This window comes from Nicotiana tabacum, chromosome 5, assembly GCF_000715075.1.
Source record: "Nicotiana tabacum cultivar K326 chromosome 5, ASM71507v2, whole genome shotgun sequence".
NCBI lineage: Eukaryota > Viridiplantae > Streptophyta > Magnoliopsida > Solanales > Solanaceae > Nicotiana > Nicotiana tabacum.
Window position 1 is genome coordinate 82620211 of NC_134084.1, and position 25846 is coordinate 82646056.

At 38.5% G+C, this 25846-nt stretch overlaps 1 protein-coding gene across 2 annotated transcripts; it reads left to right on the forward strand.

The window, feature by feature from the left end:
* Nucleotides 1-10416: 10416 nt before the first annotated feature.
* On the forward strand, nt 10417-18085 carry LOC107759403 (carbon catabolite repressor protein 4 homolog 1-like). 2 transcript variants are annotated; one of them, XR_012709603.1, is made up of 13 exons: nt 10417-11039; nt 13537-14290; nt 14696-14782; nt 14860-14943; nt 15034-15120; nt 15214-15300; nt 16144-16197; nt 16280-16371; nt 16491-16605; nt 16827-16974; nt 17122-17273; nt 17572-17631; nt 17860-18085. XR_012709603.1 is itself a non-coding variant. In XM_016577343.2 (12 exons), exons 1-11 carry the CDS (start codon nt 10882-10884, stop codon nt 17265-17267), a joined length of 1812 nt encoding a protein of 603 aa, XP_016432829.2. In that variant the 5' UTR covers nt 10417-10881; the 3' UTR covers nt 17268-17273; nt 17860-18085. The 2 variants fall into 2 exon arrangements, 1 of the variants encoding a protein (XP_016432829.2); XM_016577343.2 differs by lacking the exon at nt 17572-17631.
* Nucleotides 18086-25846: the final 7761 nt, after the last annotated feature.

A 25846-nucleotide genomic window follows, 5' to 3' on the forward strand; every position in this document is an offset into this window, starting at 1 on the left:
TACATTGCAGTTTTGGAGAGCAGTGCAGCAAGAGTTAGGCACAAGGGTTGAGTTGAGTACAAAATTCCACTCTCAGACGGATGAATAGTTCAAACGCACTATTCAGATATTGTAGGATATGCTACGCGCGTGTGTCATGGATTTCGGGGGTTCTTGGGATCAGTTTCTACCGCTTGCAGAGTTTGCCTATAATAACAGCTACCAATCGAGCATTTAGATGGCTCTGTATGAGGATTTGTATGGGAGACGGTGTCGGTCTCCGGTGGGTTGGTTTGAGCCAGGTGAGGCTAGGCTATTGGGTACTAACTTGGCTTATGATGCTTTGGAAAAGGTTAAGTTGATTCAGGATCGGCTTCGCACGGCGCAGTCTAGATAGAAGAGCTACACCGATCGGAAGGTTCGTGATGTTTCTTACATTGTGGGAGAGAAGATACTACTTATAGTTTCACCCATGTATGATGTTATGAGGTTCGGGAAGAAGGGCAAGTTGAGCCCTCGGTATATTGGGCCTTTTGAGGTGCATGAGAGGATTGCAGAAATGGCTTATAAGCTTGCATTTCCGCCTAGTCTGTCGAGTATTCACCTAGTGTTTCATGTCTCCATGCTCCGGAGGTATGTAGGTGATCCATCTCATGTTTTGGACTTCAACATGGTTCAGTTGGATGGTGATTTGACTTATAATATGGAGTCGGTGGCTATTTTGGATCAGTAGGTTTGAAAGTTGAGGTCAAAGAACATAACTTCAGTGAAGGTGCAGCGGAGAGGCAAGTTAGCTGAGGAGGCTACTTGGGATACCAAGCGGGAGATGCGGAATAGGTATCCACACCTATTCGAGACTCCAGGTATAATTCTAGACCCGTTCGAGGATGAACGTTTGTTTAAGAGGGGGATGATGTAATGATCCAGCTGTTTTGAGTATTGTAGCCATGTTCCCCTATTTACTGCTTACTCTATTCTCAATTCTTATTATGTGACTTGCCGAGGTAGTTGTTTCGGTTCTGGGGATGTTTCGGAATGAATTGGGACACTTAGTCCCAAGTTTGAAAACATAAGCTGAAAGAGTTAACCAGATGTTGATTTATGTGTAAATGACTCCAAAATGGAGTTTTGATGGTTCCGATAGCTCTGTATGGTGATTTTGGACTTAGCAGCGTGTTGATTTGGAGGTCTGTAGATGATTTTAGCTTGAATTGGCGAAAGTTGAAATATAGAAATTTGGAGAATTGAAAAGTTTAACCGAGAGTTGACTTTGAGTTATCGGGCTCAGATTTTGGTTTCGGAAATTGAAATAGGTCCGGTGTGTCATCTATGATTTGTATGCTAAATTTTACGTCAATTGGAGGTGATTTTATAGGTTTTGGCATCGATTGTTGAAGTTGGAGATTCATTAGTCTCATTAGGCTTGAATTGGGATGTGATTCATATTTTTGGTGTTGTTTGATGTGGTTTGAGGCCTCGACTAAGTTCGTATGATGTTTTAGGACTTGTTGGTATGTAAGGTTAGGGTCCCGGGGACCTCGAGTGGATTTCGGATGGTTAATGGGTTGGAATTTGGACTTAGAAGATTATTGATGTTGCAGTTCTAGTTTCCTTATACGCGATCGCATGAGAAGGTTCGTGATCATAAAAGCTGACTTGGGCAGCTAGGGATTTAGTGCTATGCGATTGCGTGAAGGTGTTTGTGATCGCGTAGCTTGAGAAGGAAGAGAATCGTGAACGCGTGGGTAAGTCGTGTTCGCGAAGAGGAAAGGAATAAGCCGGGTTCACGCGATTTTGTTCTTTGCGATCGTGTGAGTAGGTCCGCGATCCCGTAGTATGTTGAGCCTATGAGTCGCATTCGCATGGGTTTATTCGCATTTGTGAAGAATAAATTTTGGAAGCTTGGATTTTGTGTTTCGCGATCGCGAAGCATTTCCCGCGATCGCGAAGAAGTGCATCTGGGCAGACTCTTAAATACAAAAAACGAGGGTTTGAGTTATATTTCATAATTGGACTTTGAGAGCTCGGATTGAGGAAATTCTTGGAGACATTTTCAAGGGATTGATTGGGGAAAGTGATTCTAATCCGGATTTGGCTAAATTACATGAATCTATCATTGTTTTTAATATTTAATTAGTGTTTTGGATTGGAAAAATTGAAAAAATTTATAAAAACTTCATAGGCTTTAATTTGAGAATTTGAAGGTCGAGTTATGGTCGGATTTGAGTAATTTTAGTATGATTGAACTCGTAGTTGAATAGGTGTTCAGATTTTGTTAATTTTGTTCGATTATAAGACGCGGGCCTGGGGTTGACTTTTTGAGTTGACTTTTGCTTAAGAACTTAGCTTTATCATATGGAATTGATTCTTATAGCTTGTGTTGATTGTATCGAGTTGTTTGTGGCTAGATTCAAGTCATTCGGAGGCCGATTTGCGAGGCAAAGGCTTGTTGGAGTAGAGATTTGTGCAGTTGGAGGTAAGTAACACTTCTATACTTGGTTCTGAGGGTATGAATCCCTAAATTGCGTGTTATGTGGTTGGTGTTGAGGTGACGCACATACTAGGTGACGGGTGTGTGGGCGTGCACCGTAGGAATTGTGACTCGGTCGATTCTGTGGGACTGTGTAGTCAAATAATCTTGTTATTATCCATATATTTTCCATGTTTTAGAGAAATTGAGTTATGATTCATGTTAGAAATCATGTTTAGGCTATATGCTGGTACAATGATGGTATTGTTCAGAGGTCGTGTTGCTGTTGAATTACTTGCTTAATTTGAAATCATGTACTCAGTTACATCTATCATTTATATATCATATCTCAGTCTCTATTTCCATATATTGATACATTATATCATTATTGTTTAGACTGATTGTCATGATATTCGTGAGCCCGAGAGACTGGAAAGTTTGATGACTGGGTGAGGCCTGGGGCCTGATTGTGAGGATACTCATGGGATCGCGCTGCACTCCGCAACATGCTTTATGGATTCGTGCCATGATTGGCTTATTTTTAGTGCTTGGGTAGGATCCGCCCCTCCGGAGTCTGACTTACCAGCAGTAAGCACATGTACCTACTGAGTGCGAGTGCCGAGTGTGAGTGCCGAGCGATTGGGAGGATTGGGTGACTGTGAGAAATGAGTGATTGTGAGGATTGAGTGAATGAGAGGACTGAGTGAATTGATACTCCGAGAGTATGCAAATGATTTTTATCACTATGGCATTACAGTTGGCATGCATAATTGACATGTAGATATATAGATGTATCATTCCTCATTTCACGACCCAAAATCCATTAAAGGTCGAGATGGCCAGACACCGCTGTCAAGCAAGCCAACAATAATTAATTAATTTGGTTCTCATTTTAGTATTTTAAAATTATAATTTTTTCCTTCAATTAAATAATAAGAAATAAATTACAAAGTAAACAATAACGTTTTTAACAATTTCCAATACTAAACAATCCATACTCACCCCAAAACCCAGTATCACAAGTGCATGAGCATCAATTAGAAAAAATAAAATAAAATACATCATCTGTCTGGAATACAACATTGGATAGGAGAGAAAAAATTTAATACACTGAATGAGACTCTGTTGGCTGCAGATCGTAACATGAGATGCAGCGCAACTAAGTCCTCGTGACAACCACGCAGCTGCGTCCCACAAGACCACTAAATGTATATGTGCATGTACAACAAAATGTACAGCAAGTGAAGTATGAGTACAAAAATAACACATACCTATTAAGTATCCAGTCTAACATCGAAAAAGTAGTGACAAGAGGTCGACTCCGACACTTACTATGGCCAACAATAATATATAGATAATATAAATAAATCATGGATTTTATAAAACGACTGTAACCTCAATAACATAAAGCAGGTAAACAATTCTTTTGTAAATAGGAGATTTCCAAATTTATTTTCATCTTTTGTCAATGTATATCTCAGGCCAAAGAAGCAGTATTGTGAGCATGTGATTTTGCCCTATATATGAATAATTCCCAAAAAATTCCAACAAAATAATTTTTCTTTATTTTTACAATTTTTGTGCATTTCGGTGTCATTTTTTGATAATTGTCGCATTTTATTTGCGCATGTTAATTTATATAAAATAAAAAAATATGCATTTTGTATTTAGGTTTTAGTTTTATATTTTAGTATCAATTAAGGGTTAATTTGTTTAGAACAAAACATGAAAATCACAAAAAATTAGTTCACTTTTGCATTTTAATGATTTTTATTATGAATTTGTCATGAAATAGTTTTTAAACAATTTTAGGCATTAATTAGTTTTAATTTTGAAATATATATTAGGACTTTATTTTTGCAATTTTATAAAATCAATAAAATACAAATGAAAACAAAGAAAAAGAAAGAGGAAAATTAGAAAAAATAAAAGGAAAAACAATTAAAAAAAGAGGTGGTCTTAAAAAGACCCAAAATTTGGGCCAATTCCGTTCTTAAAACACCCCCAGCCCAAACGGATCCCAGCCCAAAATCAATACCCATTCCAACCCCAGCCCAAATCACCCCTCCTTGCCCATGACCCGACCCGTCCATATACCCACGAAAATACAATCAGTCAGTCAAACCCACAGACCCCTAATCCCAAAACCGTGACTGTTCTTCTTCTTTGAAGAACACGCGAGTCAGGCCTCAAATCCATCCCAATAAATCGTCAAAATTCACACGAGTGAGCATCAAGCCCTAACCCACGCGTCCCTCTACCTATCCTCTTGTTGTTGCTAACGGATTTTCTGATGCCAAGATTCGTTTATTTTCACTCGCTCGATTTTGAGAGGAGGCACGCGATTGGAAGGTCCTAGAGACGATTCGTTGGATGAATGTGAGGCATTGGATTGATTTCGTTCAATCCGAGCCCCACATTCATCAGGGATTCGTTTCATAAAAGGACTTAATCCGATTTTTGAAGGGAGAATTTTTTTGAGCAAAAACTAAGGGTTAAAAAACAATGGTCTTTCTTCTTCTTCTGGATTGAATTTGAGGAAAATTAACTGAGGTCTACTAACTGTTCATGAGCTTCGATTTCGTCGACTCTATTTCTATGGTTGCTCTGCTGCTTCGCCATTGAACCTCGACGGGATTTGGAATCAAAGGATGTATTGTTGAGTATATAGTTATTAAAAGGAGGTTAAAATTTCAGCTGTTGTCACTCCCAATTCGAAGGCCGGATTCGTTTGTATTGGAATCCAAACGAAATTAATCAAAGCTTCGCGCAATTAGGTTCAAAATCTTTCTCTTTTCTTATGTCTGTTTGGATGTTGATTGAAAATACGATAAGAGCCATGGAAATCCATTTATAGAAGTAATTTTTTGACTAATTCCATTAGAGGTTGAATTTGAGGTTAGCATTCTGTTTCAGTTCGCGTTTGGAAATGCTATTTGACATGTTGTTTGTTGTTCGAATCTTACACTCATTGTTCTGTTCTGCTCTGCCTCATGTATACTCATATGGTTCTTCGCTTGGTTATCTGACTCTCTAGTATGAATGTTTCCGGTTATCTGTTCAGGGTCGTATGCCTACTCATCGATACCTAAATCGTTCTATTCTTTTCTTCTAAACGAGCATAGCATGTTGTGTTTGGATTTTGCCGTTATCAAAGTTTAAATCACATGATCCTAGGGAGGTTGAAATGGCTGCTATGTTAAGTTCACGCTTAGTGTTTCACCTCTGCTCGAATATATTTGTTAGGAGTCTGATTAGTGTCTTCGTTTATGAGATTTGAGACCATTCGTGTGTCTATCAATTGGTTAACCAAATCTGTTCTTGAAAGTGAGACCTGTTTGGTTTTTGATAATTCACGGCTGGAATTTAACTTGTTGCATGACCGTTAAATGAATGGCAAGTCGATAATCTGCTCATTTGTGCTTTTCATGACTATGCTGGTTTGGTTCCGTCAAGTTCGAGTTTGAAATAGCTTTTCCTGTGTTGCTTCTCTGATCTGCTTGGAATAGCTTTCTCCACGCGTTTGTTGCTGAAATCTGACCATCTCTATGGTGAGGCAGTGGCGAATTTGCAGGTTTTAAGTGTCCTCCCTGTTTTGTTACTGCTGTAATAATCTTGCTCTTTCGAGCTGCTGAAGAAGGCAATTTCAGCAGTAGATTGAGCTGATGACGCGCAGTATTTTGGTTATTTGTTTGAACTGTGAGTCTGCTGAAAATCTGCTTTGTTTTGCACTAATTGAGCAGCAAGTTTGTGCAGTTTGAGTGCAAATTCTGCATTGTTAGCCTTGTTAAGGAATCTGTCTTGGCTTTTGGTTTATCTGCATTTCAGGATCCATTTTTGTTCTTGTAGTAGCAGGATTGCATACTCTTTTCTCTCAGTTATCTGATCCTCTGGTTTGACTATTGAGTTGTAAACCTCCAGCTTGATTTATCAACATAGGGGTTCATTTCTAACCTTTGTTTTGGGTTGATATTGGTTACTATCCTGTCCGAGCTTAAATATTATGTATGTTGCATATATCTATCCTCAGTCCTTTGTTGTGCCACATAACTTGTCAATTGAGATGATCTTGGATCAGATAATACTGAATCTCACATTTGAAGAGCAGCTAGTTGTGTACTCTAAACTTGGGCAGCCTTCTCATAGGCGCTGAGGCTATTAGTATAATCCCATGAACTCGAAGCTGAAAACGTGCAAATTAATTAGGACTTTTAGACTTCGGGATGGGCCGTTTAGCGAATTTTGCGGCTTTCCCTAAAGATAATAACGCGTTAGACCCTTTAGGAGCGTTTTTAATAAAATTATTTTCTTAAACTCGGGTGCGCATTGATGCGACCCAAGTCCACATCTCAACGGAGTTGGAATGTGTCAATAACCACAGGTGCATTGATGTGACGTGGTTCGAGACACAATTTCACGACGTTGCAACTCTCGTTAAAAATAATGATAAAAGCGGTTTATAAATAAAAAGCACATAGTAAAATTAAATACAACAGTTAAGCGACCGTGCTAGAACCACGGAACTCGGGAATGCCTAACACCTTCTTCCGGGTTAATAGAATTCCTTACTCGGATTTCTGGTTCGCGGACTGTAACAGAGTCATATTTTTCCTCGGTTCGGGGTTCAACTGGTGACTTGGGACACCATTAATCTCCCAAGTGGCGACTCTGAATAATTAATAATTAAATCCCGTTCTGATGGTCCTTTAAATGGAAAAACTCCTCTACACCCTTTACGGGGTGTAAGAGAAAAAGGAGGTGTGACAAGTATCAATTATTATAAATTTCCCAAAGCAATCAATACAGTCATGCGCAAATCATGTCAAGGTCGTATGGTCTGATCCAACATATAAATATAAATTGTGCATTGCCGAGGGTTGAACGGCACGAACCAACATATAAATATAAACTATGCACTGCCGAAGATCGAACGACATGAACCAAAGATGCATCTATTTAACCTGCCGAGGCGAAAGACCCGCTCCCATCTATTTTCCAAGTGTTTATCACGTTATGAATTTAGTCTTCATTTGAGTTTTGTAGTACTAACCCCGAATCATCAGACATGTCAAAATCCACTTTTTTCGATTTCTTTTTGAACCATGTGAATATTGTTCAATCTATTATTTCACATGTGCATGAAGTCTTAATGTGATTTATAAATTCTTTAGTTTTTAATACAAACTATTTAATCATTGATGATGGATAACACATACATTATATTATACATTAAATATAATTTAATCATTTAAATAATAACTTTAAAATTAACTGAAAAAAGTTCTGTAATAGGAGCTCCTAATATTTAAAAATTCAAAATAAAATAACATTTTAACTTATATAAATTATTTTCTCATTTAAATAGCATAATATAACTATATAACTCCTTAATCTAATTCATATCCAAAGAAGAAAAACTAATTTTTTTAATTTTAATTCCTTATTTGTCAAGATCTAATAACAATCATCAATTTTAAATATAAACAAACTTAGTTGCACCCTATTTAACAATATTTTTTTTTGAATTAATGAGAATATTAAGGTATAATTTATCATGTTTCAAATGATAAATTCAATCACAAGTACTATATTATCGATTCAAATGACATAAATGAGTTTGGATACAATGATGAACAAGAATACTTAAAATGAAAAAGTTTAAAAACAATAAGTAAGAACTAATCTATACTTATATTTACTATATTAAAAGCACGAAGGCCCTTAGCGAAATGTCGTTCGTCATTTTACCCTTTAAAAATTAATTCACATTGGACAAATATGTAATTTAAGTTACTTTCTTAATATTTAGGACTTTAAAATCAAGTAAAATTTTAATTATTACCTAATATTTAGGAGTTCGAAATCAACTAAATAAGGATAAAATATATTAAGAAAAAAAGAAGAGAATATAAAAAGTAAAAGGCAAGTTTCTTTTCAACCAAGGACAAAAATATTTTATAATTTTCGTGTAAATTTTTGTGCCAATATCGTAAAAGGAAAAATTTATCGTGCAAGATCAATTTGATCCTTTATTTTACTTTCATGCAATATTTCTTGGATATTAAAATTATATTTTATTAAATTGTTTCAGAACTATAATTATTCACGTGTTAATTTTCTTAATATTTACTTATTTAGGATTTGAAAATTAATTTTATTTATCAAATATGTATTATTTGAACCATGTGAGAAGTCTTAATATATAAAATTTAAAATCAATTAAAATTTCAATCATCTTTTACAAATTATTTCCTTAAGCAAATATTTAAATTTTGATAAAAATTGCTATTTTTTTTAAATAATTTGTTCTTCTTACATATAAATATATTTAATAATTGACGCACTATACACGTGCAATGCACGTACACTACAACTAGCAATTTCTTTAATCAAGTTTTGAGGAAGTCTTCCTAGCAATTCCTCTCGAGAACACTCTCTAATGAACATTAATGGATAAAATGATGGTCTTGAGAAAATTGTTAAGTATAGTATTTTATAAGGTCTAAAGTCTAAAATGTTACTTTATAATTTTAATTTTTATTTAAAATATTTTTTATACCAAAACAACTTTCTTTATTAACTTGCATTTGTTATTTTCTTGTAGCTCTTTTAAATAAGAAAATAAGCCATTTTTATTATTACATACTTGTACCTTCTTATCTATCTATACTATATTAAAAGATGAAGGTCATTAGCAGTCATGCGCATTTTTTACCCTTTAAAAATATATTATATATTGAATAAAATAGTAATTTAAGTTATTTTCCTAAAATTTAGGGCTAAAAAATTAATTATTTTGTATATTAAATACTCCTTATTTAAAATAGGTAATCCTAATTTTTAGGACTTCAAAATTAATTACTGAAATTTTACCTTAAAGAATCATTAAAAGAAAGAAAAACCCACAAACATACTTTTATCTGTTTGTTTTACCATTACTTTTATTAATAAGAGATAATGTGCCTACTATCTTTAAATGTAGAATATTTAATAAAATACTATTAATGAATTAATGTTTACCTACAATAAAAGAGTAATTTAAAACTAATGATTTTTTTCATTTCAAACTTGATCTTTGTAAATAATAATAAATAAATTGAAGTCCCTCCAAATTAATGTTAATTATTATTAAAAAAAATATTTCATTTAATAAGTCATTTAATTATTTTTTACTTATAATTTTTGGAGGTTTAGAAGTAATAAAACTTTTATTTCTTAAATGTTTTCTTACTTGGACTGAAAGTCCTATATATTTAAAACTTTAAAATATTAAAATTTTACTTTATATAGATCATGCACTTAAATTATACGGAATACCTTATACATTGGGCTGCTCTTTTTTAATTCTAATTCTAAGTCATTCTCTCGAGTAAATTTGTCATGGATGAGTCTTCTTTCAATTATAAATGCTCTCACAAGCTTGCTTTAGTATCCTTTCAATTTTTTTGTTATTGCTATTTAATTTGAGTTTGTGATCATATGAAAGTTGTAGATTTTTAGTTGGCTAATTATATTTTTTAAGTTCTATCCTTCAGCACTATTTAGTTTTTTAAGGACGTGTTCTTGCTGAAAATAAAAAGTAAGTATGATAACTTGTGAATTTAAAGTTATAATATTATTAAACTGAAATAAATTTTAAGTTGAATTATTGACTTATGATTGAGGATTTTTATGAGACCTTTTTTATTTTTTGAGTTATTATACACGATTAACATATATAATCATCTTTAAGAACTTAGACTATTATTTTATTATTTAAACATAAATTTTAAATAAATTAGTACTCATTGAAATAGAATACACGCGCATCGCGTACCTTGAGACTAGTTTTTTCAAAAGAGCATAACAATCTATTACATTAAGTTTTGATTCTATTAATTTGGTTGATTTCAATGCCATATAGTGGTGATAATATATACACACCCACAGCACATTATTTATTGCATTATAGACACTAATAATATTTCGTTTTCTTTGATAAAATATATAAGTATATATTTGTGTTGGAATTAGCAGATTCAGACGACTCTTCAGCCCCGCTACGACCCCTCTTTCTTTTCTCTGTAAAACCCTAACTCACCAATCAATCGATTCCCCCCTCTTTCTCTCTCTTATCAAAATTGAACTTTCCCTCTTAACTCTTCGATCGATCGGCTTCTCCCAAATCTCTTAACTCCGCATTTGATTCGATTTTTCAATTCTTTCCCTCTGAATTTAACATTTCTTAATTCAAAATTCCTAGGGTTTTTGTTGAATTTGTTCGGTTGTTTTAATTAACGGAGTAGAGGGGCAAGCAAGGCTGGCGATTGGTGCCGAAGGCAGGTGATGGCGGATCCGCCATATGTCGGCCCACGCACACTAACTTTTGTTGAATTTGGTTGTGTAGTAAATTTGAGAAGAGAAGAGTGGGCCCTACTTTGTGAGCTACGAGAATGCTGAGTGTGTTACGGGTGCATCTCCCGTCCGATATTCCGATCGTAGGCTGTGAGCTCACTCCTTATGTGCTTTTACGTCGCCCGAATAAGGAAGTCATTTCTGAGGATGTCCCTGAGTCTGCCCCTGTTGATGGCTATTTCTTGAGATACAAGTGGTCAGTTGCTTTATTTTTAGCTTTGCATTGTGTATGGATTTAAGTTACATACATTAACAGTGTAAAAATCTGACTTTTAACCTTTCATAGTAGGTGATAAGCATTTTTACCAGATTGTCACTTAATGCTTATCAAGATATTACCTACAATTACCTGATTAGTATGGAGCCTAAACTCTGTATTAATTTCACTCTACTTTTTGCCTTGTGATTTGAATTTTTCTGCTACTGCTTTGTCTGAAAAGGGTTACTTTGTGGCATATCTGCTTTAACATTTTGTATTCTGTACTGTTTTGTGTGTTAGTGTTTGAGGATTTGTAGCTAGTAAGTAGAATACTAATTGTTTGAATTGATCTGAATATGTGATATTGTTGGAAATAGCAAGTTGTTCTATGGTCTCCTAATCTTTTTATGGATTTGTGTTTTACTTGGTGTGGATTGGCATTTTTTTTTTATTTTTTTGTAGGGGTGGGGGTGGGGGTGGAGGGAGGGTTAAGTAAGTGAACTGAAAGTTGTATACTTTTGGCAAAAAGAAATATGTAGGTCACTAGGTTGAGGCTTTCTTATCCGTACAGTGGCCCCTGTCTCTAAAGAAATAGGTTATGTGTCAAAAATCCCTGCCGCCACTCTCCTTCAAGTGCAAGAAGTGTGGTCTGAAAGTGCAGCTTGGATTCGTTTTCTGTCCTAATATATGATTAAAATACCATGATAAATGTTATCAAAGTGTAAGCTCCATTTATGAGCTATAAGGTACAGTTTGCTTCACAAGCTAGTGAGTGTAGATCATTGATTTTTGAAGAGGACAAAGCTGCTATGGCATATTTTCTAAATCTCATAGCTTAAGGGAAGCTTCTAATTCTTGCTTTGCTATTTCCAACTATTTTCCTTTGATAGAAAGACATTAAATTTAGCACAAGTCACTATCTTCAAAGGCATTAGATATAGCAAAGATCAAGTCTGCTCTTTGAGAATTTACTCCCTCCGCTCCATCTTATGTGAGATGTTTTTAAAGGCACGAAGTTTAAGAAATTAAAGAAGAATTTTGATGTGTAAGCCAAATATATGCAAAGTACCTAAATTATCGTTCTAGATTAGTGGTGGTGAGAGTTATGATGAAGCTCATTTTAGTGGTGGTGAGAGTTTCATATGTCTTTTCATGTTCTCTCTCCTAAAAAAAAAGAATGAACTTTTATATCAAGTGGGTCCAAGCAGTCAAGTTATTAAGGGTAAAATGAGGATGCTAAGATTAAATAGTTTTCAAAGAGAGGTGTCATTCTTTTTGGGACAAACTAAAAAGGATAGTATGTCACATAAAATGGGCCAGAGAGAGTATGTTAGTAAGATATAACAACCGTGGATATATCCCGTTCTTACTAAACGTTTGTCCTTAATTGGACATGGAAGAATTCCATGTATTGGAAGGTGAGGTAATTGATTATGTCAGATAAAGGATCTAACTGCAGTAGGGTTGTCATTATTTACTCAGCATGAATACAAGCTCACTAAACACTCACAATTCATTTTTTAATATTTTTTTCCTCATGGTATTACCTTACCTTTAGAGAAGACGCTCATCTGGATCTTGTTGGTTGTCTATCAAATATCCCAATTTCACAATTTCTGTAGCTGTATTAAAATGTTAAGAGTCAATCATCCTAGTTGTCTTAGTTGATTTCCTGATACCCCATATATCTTGTATCTCGTTTGTTAGAAATTTATAGCAAGTACATGTGTTATATGGTCGATACTTTTTTAGCTTGTTGTGGTCCAAATCTCTTGGCAACTGTTGCTGGAAGCACTAGCATTCAATGAAGTGGATCATATGCGAATTGAAGAAAAATAAGTGTTATGCATGAGCTTAAAGCAACAAAATGCTACTAGGTGCAGTTCGTATTGAGCTATCTGTTCCGTTGCCAGCTTTGTCTTGATGTGTAAAAACATTAACATTTACTCGACAGAGTGCGAGGGTGCAATGAGACCAGTCGGCTTTTAGCATGTCTATGCTAGTTTGCATGCAGTGATTTGATACCGACCTGTTATTTAAGATTTATATTATGTAATTAATCTAGATTTTTTTCATCAGTTAGGAATCATTTAATTTCTGGTAGTCTATTTGTGAAAGCAAATCCTAAAATGCTTTCAGCAATAAACCCAGTGGGCACAATTTGGCACCTGCGATTGCTTCACCAATTTTGCTATTTATGCTTGATGTATGATAATTGTAGCAAATTGGTGGATTTTGTTGGACTGGAGCACCTCTTGTTTGGCAAATTAAACTTAGCACTTTCTCCATTGGTAACTCAGTCAAAATGTTTGTTCCTTTGTGGTGCAAGGATAGCAATATTTGTTAATCATAAGAGGGTGTACTTGGTTAGCTATTGGGACTACCTAGTTTAATTTTATTGGCAACTAAGAAGCTCTATACTACATCTTTTGGGACAATATATTCTTTGTTGTTCCTGTGGTTTACTACTTCTATACGATGGGTTCTTTTGCAGGTATCGTATACAAAGTGATAAGAAAGTCGCCATCTGTAGTATCCATCCATCCGAGCAAGCCACATTGCAGTGCCTTGGGTGTGTGAAGGCCAAAATCCCTGTCACTAAGAGTTACCATTGCTCACCTAAATGTTTCTCAGATGCATGGCAACATCATCGTGTTCTGCATGAACGTGCCGCTAGTGCTGTGAATGAAAATGGAAATGAGGAGGAAGAAATATTTGGACGATTTAATAGTACTGGATCTGGTGTTATAAATTCAAGCTTGTCTTCTTCGCAATCAAGTGGCAGCTTGGCAAATGGAACCACAACTTTATACCCTGCAGCAGTAACCCAGAGAAATGGCGGCGAAACCTGGTTTGAAGTTGGACGGTCTAAAACATATACACCAACCGCAGATGATATTGGTCACGCACTTAAATTTGAATGTGTTGTTGTAGATGCAGAAACAAAATTACATATTGGACCTGCTAGTACCCTATTGACGTCCCGGGTGATTCCAGCTCCATGTCCAACTCCACGTCGCATGTTTTCAGTTAGTGGGGTTGATATTCCCGGACATCTGGATTTAGATGGTCGATTGTCTTCTTCAGGAACTTTCACTGTGCTTTCCTACAATATTCTGTCTGAAGCATATGCGACAAGCGAATTATACAGTTATTGCCCCTCTTGGGCTCTTGCTTGGACATATCGTAGACAAAATCTATTGCGTGAAATAGTGGGCTACCGTGCAGACATTGTTTGTCTTCAAGAGGTAGGGAGTAATATCTAATATTGGGAATTTCACATTAAGAATGGGTTGTTTTTACAAGTTCTGTAAAGATCAACCTAATTTCAGTATCTTGTGATGGGTAATTTTCCTAATTTGCTCTTTACTCAAAAAGGTTCTCATTTTCTTCCCTCAATGAAATGATAATTTTGCTTTTTTGAACTTGCATGGCTACTAAAGGCAGCTTCTCTCATCAGTTAAGTGTTGTATACTCTTAAATTAAAATATAAGGTTACTTTTTCATTTAAAAATATATAAGGTTACTTTCCATTATAATTTTGTGGAATATAGACATGTTACCTATCTCAAAAAAAAATTGTGGAATATAGGAAGTACCTAAAAGAAGGGGGACAATACTTTTGTGTCATTGCTGTATGCTTCCATTTTCAGGTTCAAAGTAATCATTTTGAGGAATTCTTTGCTCCTGAGCTGGATAAACACGGTTATCAAGCTCTGTTTAAAAGAAAAACAGCAGAGGTTCGTTCTGCTTAATGTATGCTTTGTATTTGCGAGTTTTTTGAATTTTTAAACCAACCTACACTTCTCATGTGCAGGTGTTTAATGGGAGTATTAACAATATTGATGGTTGTGCTACATTTTTCCGCCGAGATAGATTCTCACATGTTAAAAAATATGAGGTACGATGAGTGGAGAAGGCCTTTATTTTTTTATAGTAGAAATGTTGCACTTGTTTCATAATAAATAATAATCACATGCTTCTTTTGCAGGTCGAGTTCAATAAAGCTGCACAATCTTTGACTGATGCTGTGGTTCCCATTGCCCAAAAGAAGACTGCATTAAATCGTTTGGTTAAGGTATCTTCCTGAATTTTTCTATGGTTTATCTTTGGACCGTCAGAATTTAAATTCAGAACTGGCCTATTATCTCTGACGACTGCTCTTTAATAGGATAATGTTGCACTTATAGTGGTTTTGGAAGCAAAGTTCAGTAACCAGGGGGTTGACAACCCTGGGAAACGTCAACTAGTTTGTGTGGTAAGGAGTCTGATTTTTTCTTTCATCTTCTTCTTTACCACTGAAATGTTCAGTTTATTTCACTCTGAAATAAAGGACGTGTCTTCTCATAGCCCCATGGCCTATGCGGGAAACTCCAATTTATCTATGATTTCAAGTGACTTTTGCTCTTCTTTTTTAGATGTTGACATTTTTCGTTTGTACAATTCAGGTTGTTTGTTCGATGGATTTTCTTACTGCTAAGCATGCACTAGTCTTGCTACATGCAGTAGCTAAAGAAAATTCAGGGATGCCTAAATGTCCAATGTGGCACATACATTTAAGTTGTGAGCCTAGCACAATGCACAGGCAAAATCATTAGCTGATTATACATACCATCTCAAATCCACTAAATTCTTTTCCCTTTAGTCAATAAAATTGTCACAAGGAAGTGTAATGTTGAAATCTGACCTGGAAAAATGTGAGCAGGATGTAGAAATTGGACCCATATAGAATAAGATTATTTGTGAAGCATTTATATCTCTAAAAATGGTTATTTGTTTAATGGATGTTTTAGGTTAAAGCATGTTTATGATTTAGAAGGTTTAATGTACGGGAGTTGGGCACCATTTTTGGTGTCTGCTTGATTTGCTTTAGATATAATGCACTATGCATGATAGGTTGGTGAAAAGTCTCTGTCATTTTAACTCCTTGAGTTTTTCTTTTCTTTAATAAAGTCAGTTACACTGAGAAGTACCTCTCGTGGAATGTCAACTATACATTATAGAATTTTGTATTCCCCGGATAGCTTAAATGAATGTAGATCATAATCTTTTATCCAGCTGATACATCTAATGAGACTGCTCCTTCCATTTCTGTATGCAGGCCAATACACATGTAAACGTTCAGCAAGAATTAAGGGATGTCAAACTTTGGCAGGTTGCTATTCAATTCATTACATAAAGGTCTTTCCATTCTTTTTTGGTTCACAACTCATTGGCTAATTTGTTTTACTTCTCAGGTTCACACACTTCTTAAAGGACTTGAAAAAATTGCTGCCAGTGCTGACATCCCAATGCTGGTCTGTGGTGATTTTAATTCGGTGCCTGGAAGGTCAGTTGCTTCTTGAATTCTCTTTATTGGGACAGTTGATGTTCCCCCAAGCCCTCCCCACTTTATAGAAATAACAGGCTGGAAAGTTCCAATGCTGATGTGAAGTTGTTATAATGCAGTGCTCCTCATACACTTCTTGCTTTGGGGAAAGTTGATCCAATGCATCCAGATTTAACAGTGGATCCTCTTGGTATTTTGCGTCCACCTACAAAGTTAACACACCAGCTGCCATTGGTAAAACTTCAATAACTTTTGGAAGGCTTCCATTCCCATTGCTGCTTCCCTGCCACTGTCTCTTTGCTTTTTCAATCTCCACATCCACCTTTTCCAGTGTTGATATGTTTCCTCCGGATTCTCTTCTGTTCCCAAGAGCAAAACTGAAGCATCTAAATTCTGTATTAGGCTCTGCAAGATATATTAAAACATTTCTTTTGTTGTGGCATCCTTCTCTGTAGGTTAGTGCGTATTCATCTTTTGCCAGAATGGGGGTGGGACTTGGACTAGAGCAGCAAAGGAGGAGGATGGATCCTAATACCAATGAGCCCTTGTTTACAAACTGCACCAGAGATTTTATTGGCACTCATGATTATATATTCTACTCAGGTATAGCGGAAAATTCTCTCCAATTGAGTTGACAATGTATTTGTTGCCGATGTTTTCTATCATAAAAATATTTGGATGGTGCAGTATTTGTATGTCTTTAAAGGAATGTGTCATGAAGGCTTATATGTGTGATGGTTGTTCTTTCAGCTGACTCATTAACTGTTGAATCTTTATTGGAGCTCTTGGATGAAGAAAGCTTGAGAAAAGACACTGCACTTCCTTCTCCAGAGTGGTCATCTGATCATATAGCACTCTTAGCTGAGTTTCGCTGCAAGCCTAGAACTAGACGCTGATCATGGGTTTGTACTCTTTTCCTCATTATCTAAACATATCATTTCCATAATTCAATGACTTAATGATTCTTCCTTTGGTGTGAGGGGTGTGGGTGGAGGGGGTTTGGTGGGTACCCAATTGAGGATAAGTAAAGGTGAAAAGGATCTGTTGTCTAGTTTGATTGAACTACAACTGTGGTCTTGATCCAATGATTTTATAGTGGTTAGGACTGGCCTAGTTAAGTGGTTGGGAAATGGTAAACATTTGGCTTCTGGCCCCAGGTCATTGAATTGAGAAGTGAAAATGTTATTCGTGTTACCGCAGGTGTCCATTCGTGTTTTGCCATCAAGTGATGTGAGTGGATTGAAATTATTAGTTGAACAGGTTTGCAAGCAGCATGCTGTTGATTCTATTGTCAGTAGTTGTATTTGTGTTCAACTCGATCAATTTCATTATGCAGTGAATTCTAATTTGTTTTTATTGTTAGGGGGTAACTGCCTTCAAGTTTGTACATCTGTTTAAGGCTGGCTTTATTTATGGGTTAGCTTTGTGTTCTGCATTGTGTCACTAAAATTTTTGGGAGCATTAACCTTCAATATCAATTTGCTACAGGTCTTGCTGCAGGATGAATCCAAAAATAGAAGCAGAAACAATTACAAGGATTAAAGATAAGTTATTGTAAGAATAGTAGATGAGCCGCCATGTTCTTTTTTCTTTCTTTTTTTCCCGGTATCCCTTGATGGTATAGCTGTTGAGCTTCTTTGTATCATGCTACCCTTTGATCTCATAGAAAAATTATGATAGTGTTCAATCTTATTACCTTTCCCAATTTTAGAAACATCTCTTGCCGTGTCTACCTTGCAATTACCTTTACCGGCTGCTTCAACATTTGACTAGCTACACTTAAAAAGCTAGCTGTTTTTTTTACCTTACCGGCCCTGAACATTTTCCGAGGGTCTGACATGCCAAGGGTTTACAGTCTTGTGGGTTCACTTCGTTGATCACCAAGACTCTCGGTCTGGTGGTCTCCCACAAAATCGGTGCGGGTTCAATACTTATTGTTCTCCTTTCCCTTTCCCTGATCCTCCATATAATAGAATTAAGGAAAGAAATCACTTCGTGGAAAGATACAAAGAATGGACCAAAGTAATGTGTTATCCCAGTAGTTCGAAAAGATTGGATAGGAGCAAATAGAATCTGATCTTAATATCTTTTAGTTTCATTAATTCTTCTTTACTTTGTCGTACTGTGCGTGGAAAATCTTGGAACATTGAGTTATAGTATTATTTTGGATTTTAGAAGTTTAAGTTTTAGGTATTAAATTGGGGATATATGATATGTGTTACGCAACGCCTTCTTCATGTTCTTTGGAAGGGCAACGTAAGGCTAAGCAACCGATGTCAGTGCGGTTGTTGTCCGCCAATGAGGTCCCCTCCGCACGCTAGACTAGATTGTCAGTGCCGTGCGGGAAAACCAATGTCGCGAGCAATTGCGGAAGCTGAGAGAGAATTGGGTTTTGAATGATGATGATGATTTTATTGATAAATGAAAATGCTGATTACAATGATGCGGTGTCGAGGGGGAGAGACACCAGAAAATGCTTGCTTGAAATGTTTGATTGTTTGGTCCCCCTTAATAATGCTTAAAAAAATAAACCAACATTACAAGACTAGTCCTAATAAAGCTGTAGAAGCACACTGAAATGAAAATGATGAAAACTAGTCTATGATTACAATGAAAAGGACTTAGATTATTACAAGGTAAAACTAAGTCCGGATGGCAGCATCTTTGTCTTGCGGGTCAGGGTCTGCGCGCGCGTTGCTGTGGGCGCGCGCGACACTTGATGTGCTGGCCTGAGGCTGGGCACTGGTGCTTGGCATCAGGGTCTGTGTGCGAGGCGCTGCTGGAATGAGCCTGCAGCTGGGCGCTGGCGAGGCATTAGGATCTGCGCGCGCGGCATTGTCAGGGCACGCGACGCTGTTGTCAATGGCCAGCCCTTGGGCGCTGGCGAGAGGCATCGGTGGGGCGACAGAGGCGCATGCGCGCTTGTCACTTGGCGCAGCCAAGACCACGGGGCCGACCATGGCGCTAGGCATTGTGAGGCTTGCTAGGCCGCCATGGGGCGCGACCAAGGGGTCATGGTGCGTGTCTGGAAAGCAGCCCATGACATTCTCCCCCACCTGAGTTGGCACCGTCCTCGGAGCCTTATGATGATGATGATGATGTTTCTGATGGTTGTTGGATGGGAGGTCTGCGCCCCTCTGTTCTGTGAGCTTGATGTTGTAGCGACGCAATGATTTCATGCGGCTGACATGGAAGACTGGATGGATCTTCCACCAGGATGGAATTTTCACCTGGTATGTGGACTTCCCAATGCGTTTTTCAATGGGCAGGGGCCCGATGTATTTTTGTTGCAGCCGAGGGTCATGGGTCCTTTCTGCAAACAAGTACCGCTTTGGGATGCATAGCATTACTTTGTCCCCTGGTTGATGTTGGGCAAAGCAAAGCTTCTGTTCGGTGAACCTTTTTGCCCGCTCTTGGGCCCTGATGAGATAGCTCCGCACTATCTCCATGTTACGCTCCCATTCGCTCGAGAAGTTGGCAGCTCGAGGAGATTTCGGCATGGTTGATGCATTCACCGTTTGCGGGAGAAGCGGTTGCTGTCCGGTAACAATTTCAAAAGGGCTTTTGTTTGTATGATGGCTCTTTTGAGAATTGAAACACAGTTGAGCAGCATCCAGGAGCTTCACCCAATGCTTCTGTGATCCGGTTGCGAAGTTGCGGAGATATTCCTCCAGCATGTCATCGAACCGGTCTGTCTGGCCATCCGATGGTGGATGGATGTCTGTGTTGTGACTCAATGTTGACCCAAAGCACCTGAAGAGATGGGTCCAAAAGTTGCTAGTGAAGCGTGAGTCGCGCCTACTAACAATGTTTTTGGGCAGGCCCCAATGTTTGACAATGTGCGAGAAGAAGAGTCGAGCTGTATCTTCTGCTGAGATGTTTTGCGGGGCTGCTATGAAAGTTGCATAGTCTGAGAACTGATCTATGACAACCATGATGGATGCAAGATTGCCGACTTGGGGCAATCCCGTGATGAATCTGAGGGAAACACTTTCCCATGGTCTCTGAGGGACATGTAATGGCTGCGAGGGTCCCGTCTGTGATGAGTGATCCGACTTGTCCTTGTGGCATGGCTGACAAGTCTTCACACGATGATGAGCGTCACCAGTCTTTTGAGGCCGATGACATGATGGCTGATTGTTGTTGCGAAGGGTAGTCGGAACCAGGGGTTCATGTCTGTCGACTACCTTCTCCAACTGCATGGCCGAGATGTTTTCAGCGGCCATCTTTATGGGAAAACATGGTATGGTGCAGGGCTTGGCCCTTTTTCTCCCATCATCAGGAGCATGTTGGCATATGGTACCGGTATGGTGTTGGTTTGCCTCATGAACTCTAAACCCACTATGATGTCGAAGTCATCTATGATTGCGATGCGCAGGTCGATGCTTCCTTTATATGGGCCAAGTTTCACTGGGACATTTGTAGCTGTTCCACCCAATGTCTGAGGTGGTGAGTTGATAGCCTTGACGCGGCCTTTGCTCTTTTGTACAACAAGACCTAGGCGCTCTACTTGCGTTGATGACAAGTAGTTGTGGGTGGCACCCGTGTCTATCAATGCTTGAAGGGGCTTGCCGTTCACTTTTAGCTCGACGAACAATAGGGTCCTCGCTTGTTTAGGAGGCCTCTCGTCCATCTTTTCCTTCCCTTTCTTGGTGATTGGGACTGATGTTTTCTTAGGAGGACATGCACTGGTCCCCGCTAAGGCATGTGGGATAGAGCCAACAATTGCATTGAAGGCGCCTACCTGGTCGTCTTCGGATGTGTCTGATGCATCTGTCTCATCCTCGACAGTCTGATGAGCATTGACCTTGATGTTTGGGCATTCATTGTTCCAATGTGCCCCGCCGCAATGACGGCATTCTGAGGGAGGCTTTCTCCCCTGATTGTTGTTGATGGATGCAGCACTGTTGCTGTTGGAGGGAAGAGTCTTAGTTTTGGATGCACTCCGATCTCCCCCACTTTTGCTTGGGCCACCATTGCTGGGATGGTGCCCGTTGAATCCCCCTCGGACAGACGGCTGGGGCCTGTCGTTCTGAGTTCCCAAATGATAATCGCCAAGGCATTCTGCAGCTTGAATGGCCTTGGGCAGGGTGTCTACCCGTTGTCGCTGTAGTTCCATACGGGCATGAGGTTTCAAACCTTCTATGAATGCGAAGAGTTTGTCTTTGTCCCCCATGTCGCGTATGTTTAGCATGAGTGCGGAGAATCCGCGCGCGTACTCGCGCACTGATCTGGTGTGGCGGAGTTCTCGTAGCTTTCTCCTTGCATTGTATTCCACATTTTCGGGGAAGAACTGCAGGCGTATGGCTACCTTCAATTCGTCCCATGTCTGAAGAGTATCTTCACCGGCCTTGATGGCTTCGTATTTGACCCGCCACCAAAGTTTGGCATCGCCCTGAAGATACATGGCAGCAGTCGCTACCTTTTTGGATTCCTCCAAATGGCCCACGACATCGAAGTATTGTTCGATGTCGAAGATGAAGTTTTCCACTTCTTTAGCATCCCGAGATCCGTCGTATGGCTTTGGCTCCGGTATCTTAAGCTTTTGTGGAATGGGGGTGAGGTCTGCTGCACCCCTGATGTGATGGTCGCCTTCTCGAAGTAGGCTCTGTAAGGCAGTATTGACAACATTGAGCTTGTCTGTCAAGTCGTTTATGGTTTGCTGCATGGCAGTTAGTCTGTCTGCCTCCTGTTGCTGATGGGCTAAATCGTCGGCACGCTCCTGTTGGAGGTCCTCAAATTTGCCATGAATATTGGCAGTTTCGATGGCTGCCGTTTGTCGGTCGTCGTCAGAGTCACGACTGATGTTTGCAATGTCATTTTCGGCCTGCCGCATTCGGCGGTCCAGGTCGTCCAACCTTTGCACTAGGTTGTTGTTTTGATCAGGCACCGTATCCACGATGGGTCGTAATCGGTCAACCGTCTCTTCTAGGGATGCTAGACGCTCCCCATGATTCACCATGGTCAGAAATGGTGATGATGGCAAATGTGTTCCCTCGTCCAATGTCGAGCCTAGGCTCTGATACCAACTGTTACGCAACGCCTTCCTGATGTTCTTTGGAAGGGCAACGTAAGGCTAAGCAATCGATGTCAGTGCGGTTGCTGTCCGCCAATGAGGTCCCCTCCGCACGCTAGACTAGATTGTCAGTGTCGTGCAGGAAAACCAATGTCGCGAGCAATTGCGGAAGCTGAGAGAGAATTGGGTTTTGAATGATGATGATGATTTTATTGATAAATGAAATGCTGATTACAATGATGCGGTGTCGAGGGGGAGAGACACCAGAAAATGCTTGCTTGAAAATGTTTGATTGTTTGGTCCCCCTTAATAATGCTTAAAAAAAATAAACCAACATTACAAGACTAGTCCTAATAAAGCTGTAGAAGCACACTGAAACGAAAATGATGAATACTAGTCTATGATTACAATGAAAAGGACTTAGATTATTACAAGGTAAAACTAAGTCGGATGGCAGCATCTTTGTCTTGCGGGTCAGGGTCTGCGCGCGCGTTGCTGTGGGCGCGCTCGACACTTGATGTGCTGGCCTGAGGCTGGGCACTGGTGCTTGGCATCAGGGTCTGTGCGCGAGGCGCTGCTGGAATGGGCCTGCAGCTGGGCGCTGGCGAGGCATCAGGATCTGCGCGCGCGGCATTGTCAGGGCGCGCGGCGCTGTTGTCAATGGCCAGCCCTTGGGCGCTGGCGAGAGGCATCGGTGGGGAGACAGAGGCGCATGCGCGCTTGTCACTTGGCGCAGCCAAGACCACGGGGCCGACCATGACGCTAGGCATTGTGAGGCTTGCTAGGCCGCCATGGGGCGCGGCCAAGGGGTCATGGTGCGTGTCTGGAAAGCAGCCCATGACATATGTTTTAAAATGCATGACCAAACTTAAGTTTGACCTAAAATGTCAGATGAGCTAGAAATACTTGTTCGTTGAGTTAATACTCTAAAATCTCCTTAAACGATCACTTTTTTGTTATTCGGTGTCTACAAAATCCTCCTGAACATTCTCTCTTTAGTTATTAAAAGCCCTTCCGTTGATTTTTTTGGAAAAATATATGAGATAACTTGTCTATAGGCGCGTGGAAGTTAATCATCCATAATTTGCTTCACCTGACATTACTCTAACGGTTAATCAGTATAATAAATTCAATTTCTTTTTCTCTTCAACTTTCTTTATATTCTAGATTCCGTTTTCACACCTTATTTCTTCATTTTTTTACCTTTCTTCTTATGGTTTCCATCAGTAACTTTTCTCCTCTTATTTTTTCTGAGATGACCTTTTTTCTTGATGTTTTTCGTAATCATTTCTCCATAATTTCTCTTTCTTGTCAAACCCTTATTTTCTTAATCCCAATTCTCGTATTGAACCAAAATTTACAATGAAATCAAAGGTCGATGAGAAAAAAAAGGAGATTGAATTGAGGTCTAATAGCTAGAATCCAAATTGATAAAAGGGGTAACCACAATCGAAGATGGAAGAATAAAGGCTTTTACTCGTTTTTTTAAATTTTGATTATTAGCTAAAATCTTTAGTTAAACTGATAATTAGATTAGGCTTAATTAATTAGCAATGTGTCATAAACTGTCACGACCCAAATCCCATAATAGGTTGCAATGACGCCCAACGATGTCGTTAGGCAAGCTAACAATGAACCTCCAATTTAATTATTCAATTTAGCCTTTAAACTTAGAATTTTCATTAAATAAATAGGAACTAAACATGAAACTCATGGAAACATACACACTGCTTTACCAAAATAACGGGTACGAATAGTACATAAAGTAATGTGATAGTAACAATAAGTATAACCGTAAAAGTCCACTAGAAACCCCCAAAACCTGGTGTCACAAGTGCATGAGTAATCTAGGGAATAAACAAAACTACTATAGCTACTGTCTGAAAAAAATAGACATAAACAATAAATAAGGTAGAGGGAGAATCCGGGTGCTGCAGATCAGAGCATGGAATGTAGCTCACCGCTAAGTCTCCGTGGGATGCGTCTACGCGCCCACGTGACCACTGGAAGTACCTGTCTCAGTACATGCACAATCAGTGTAGAAGTATAACATGGGTACGTAAATCAACGCGTACCAAGTAAGTATCGAGTCTAACCTTGAAGAAGTAGTGACGAGGGGTCGACTTGAGTGGTCAAATAACAAAATACATAAAGTAAACATGGAAGAAATACAATAAGTAACAACAAAATAGATAAACTTTAATAATAAATTTTCAAACTTTGATCAACATAAAATCACTAAGATGTCATAACCGGCCTCGAAGGCACGAACTCAACTGATATCAAAACCAAATCAAATCTCAAGTATTAAGTACGATTTTGCCGAGGCGAATGACCCGATCCAATAGAAATAGTGATACACAATACTGACAAGGAGAAAGGCCCCATCCCATAAGAACATTGTTACCATACTGCCGAGGTAAACGACTCGATCCCATAAGAGTAATATACAACACTGCCGAGGTAAACGATGCGATCCCATTAGAATAGACTATCTCACTCGCGAAAATATATGCGAGTTGAGAAGACACAGATCTATTGTTCATCAAATATTCCACAAATTTCTAATGTAAGAGACTCAGTCAATATTTTATTCTTGCCTCAATCCCATTCATAAATCAAGGTAATCAAATATACAAGGTAAATACAAATAGCATATTTAAGGTATGATGTGGATCTAAGTCTATCCGGATATAACATAAATATAACTACATACGGAATCTCGTCACCTCGTGCTTACATAGCTCCCACAACAAATAATACACAATAATTAATACACCTAAGGGGATAATTCCTTCTTACAAGGTTAGGCAAGAGACTTACCTCGCTTCCAAGCTCACTACTCGACTCTAAGACCTCACTAGTAGACCCCAAACGACGCCGAACAATCCGAAATTAGTCAAAAATCGTACAAACTAAACAATATAAACTCAAAAGCTCATAATTTAATTATTAAAGTGATTTCTCAACCAAATTCGGAAAGTCCATAAATGTCACCTCCGAGCCCACGTGCCCGAATATCGGAAATTTTTGAAGATAAACGTTACCCATGATGTTACGAACTCAAATATGAAATTTATTCCCAATTCCATAATTAATTTCGTGGTCAAATCTCATTTTTACCAAACCCTAGATTTCCAATAAACTCCCACAATTTTTACTAATTTTCATGTTAAATCTATCCATAATCCATGTATTTTAACTCAAAAGTGGGAAGAATTTACTTACCTTGTGTTGCTTGATGAAAATCCCATCAAAATAGCTCTCCAAATTCGGCCAACCCAAGTGAAAATGAGAGAAAGAGAGCTAAGTCCCGCATTAAATTCAAGTGTGCCCAGGCCCGTCATTCTTCGCGATCACGAAGGGCAGGCTGGCTCATCCCTTATCCTACCTCTACGCGTTTACGACCTAAGTCTCGCATTTGCAATGTACAACATCGCCTTCCCTTCGCATTCGCGG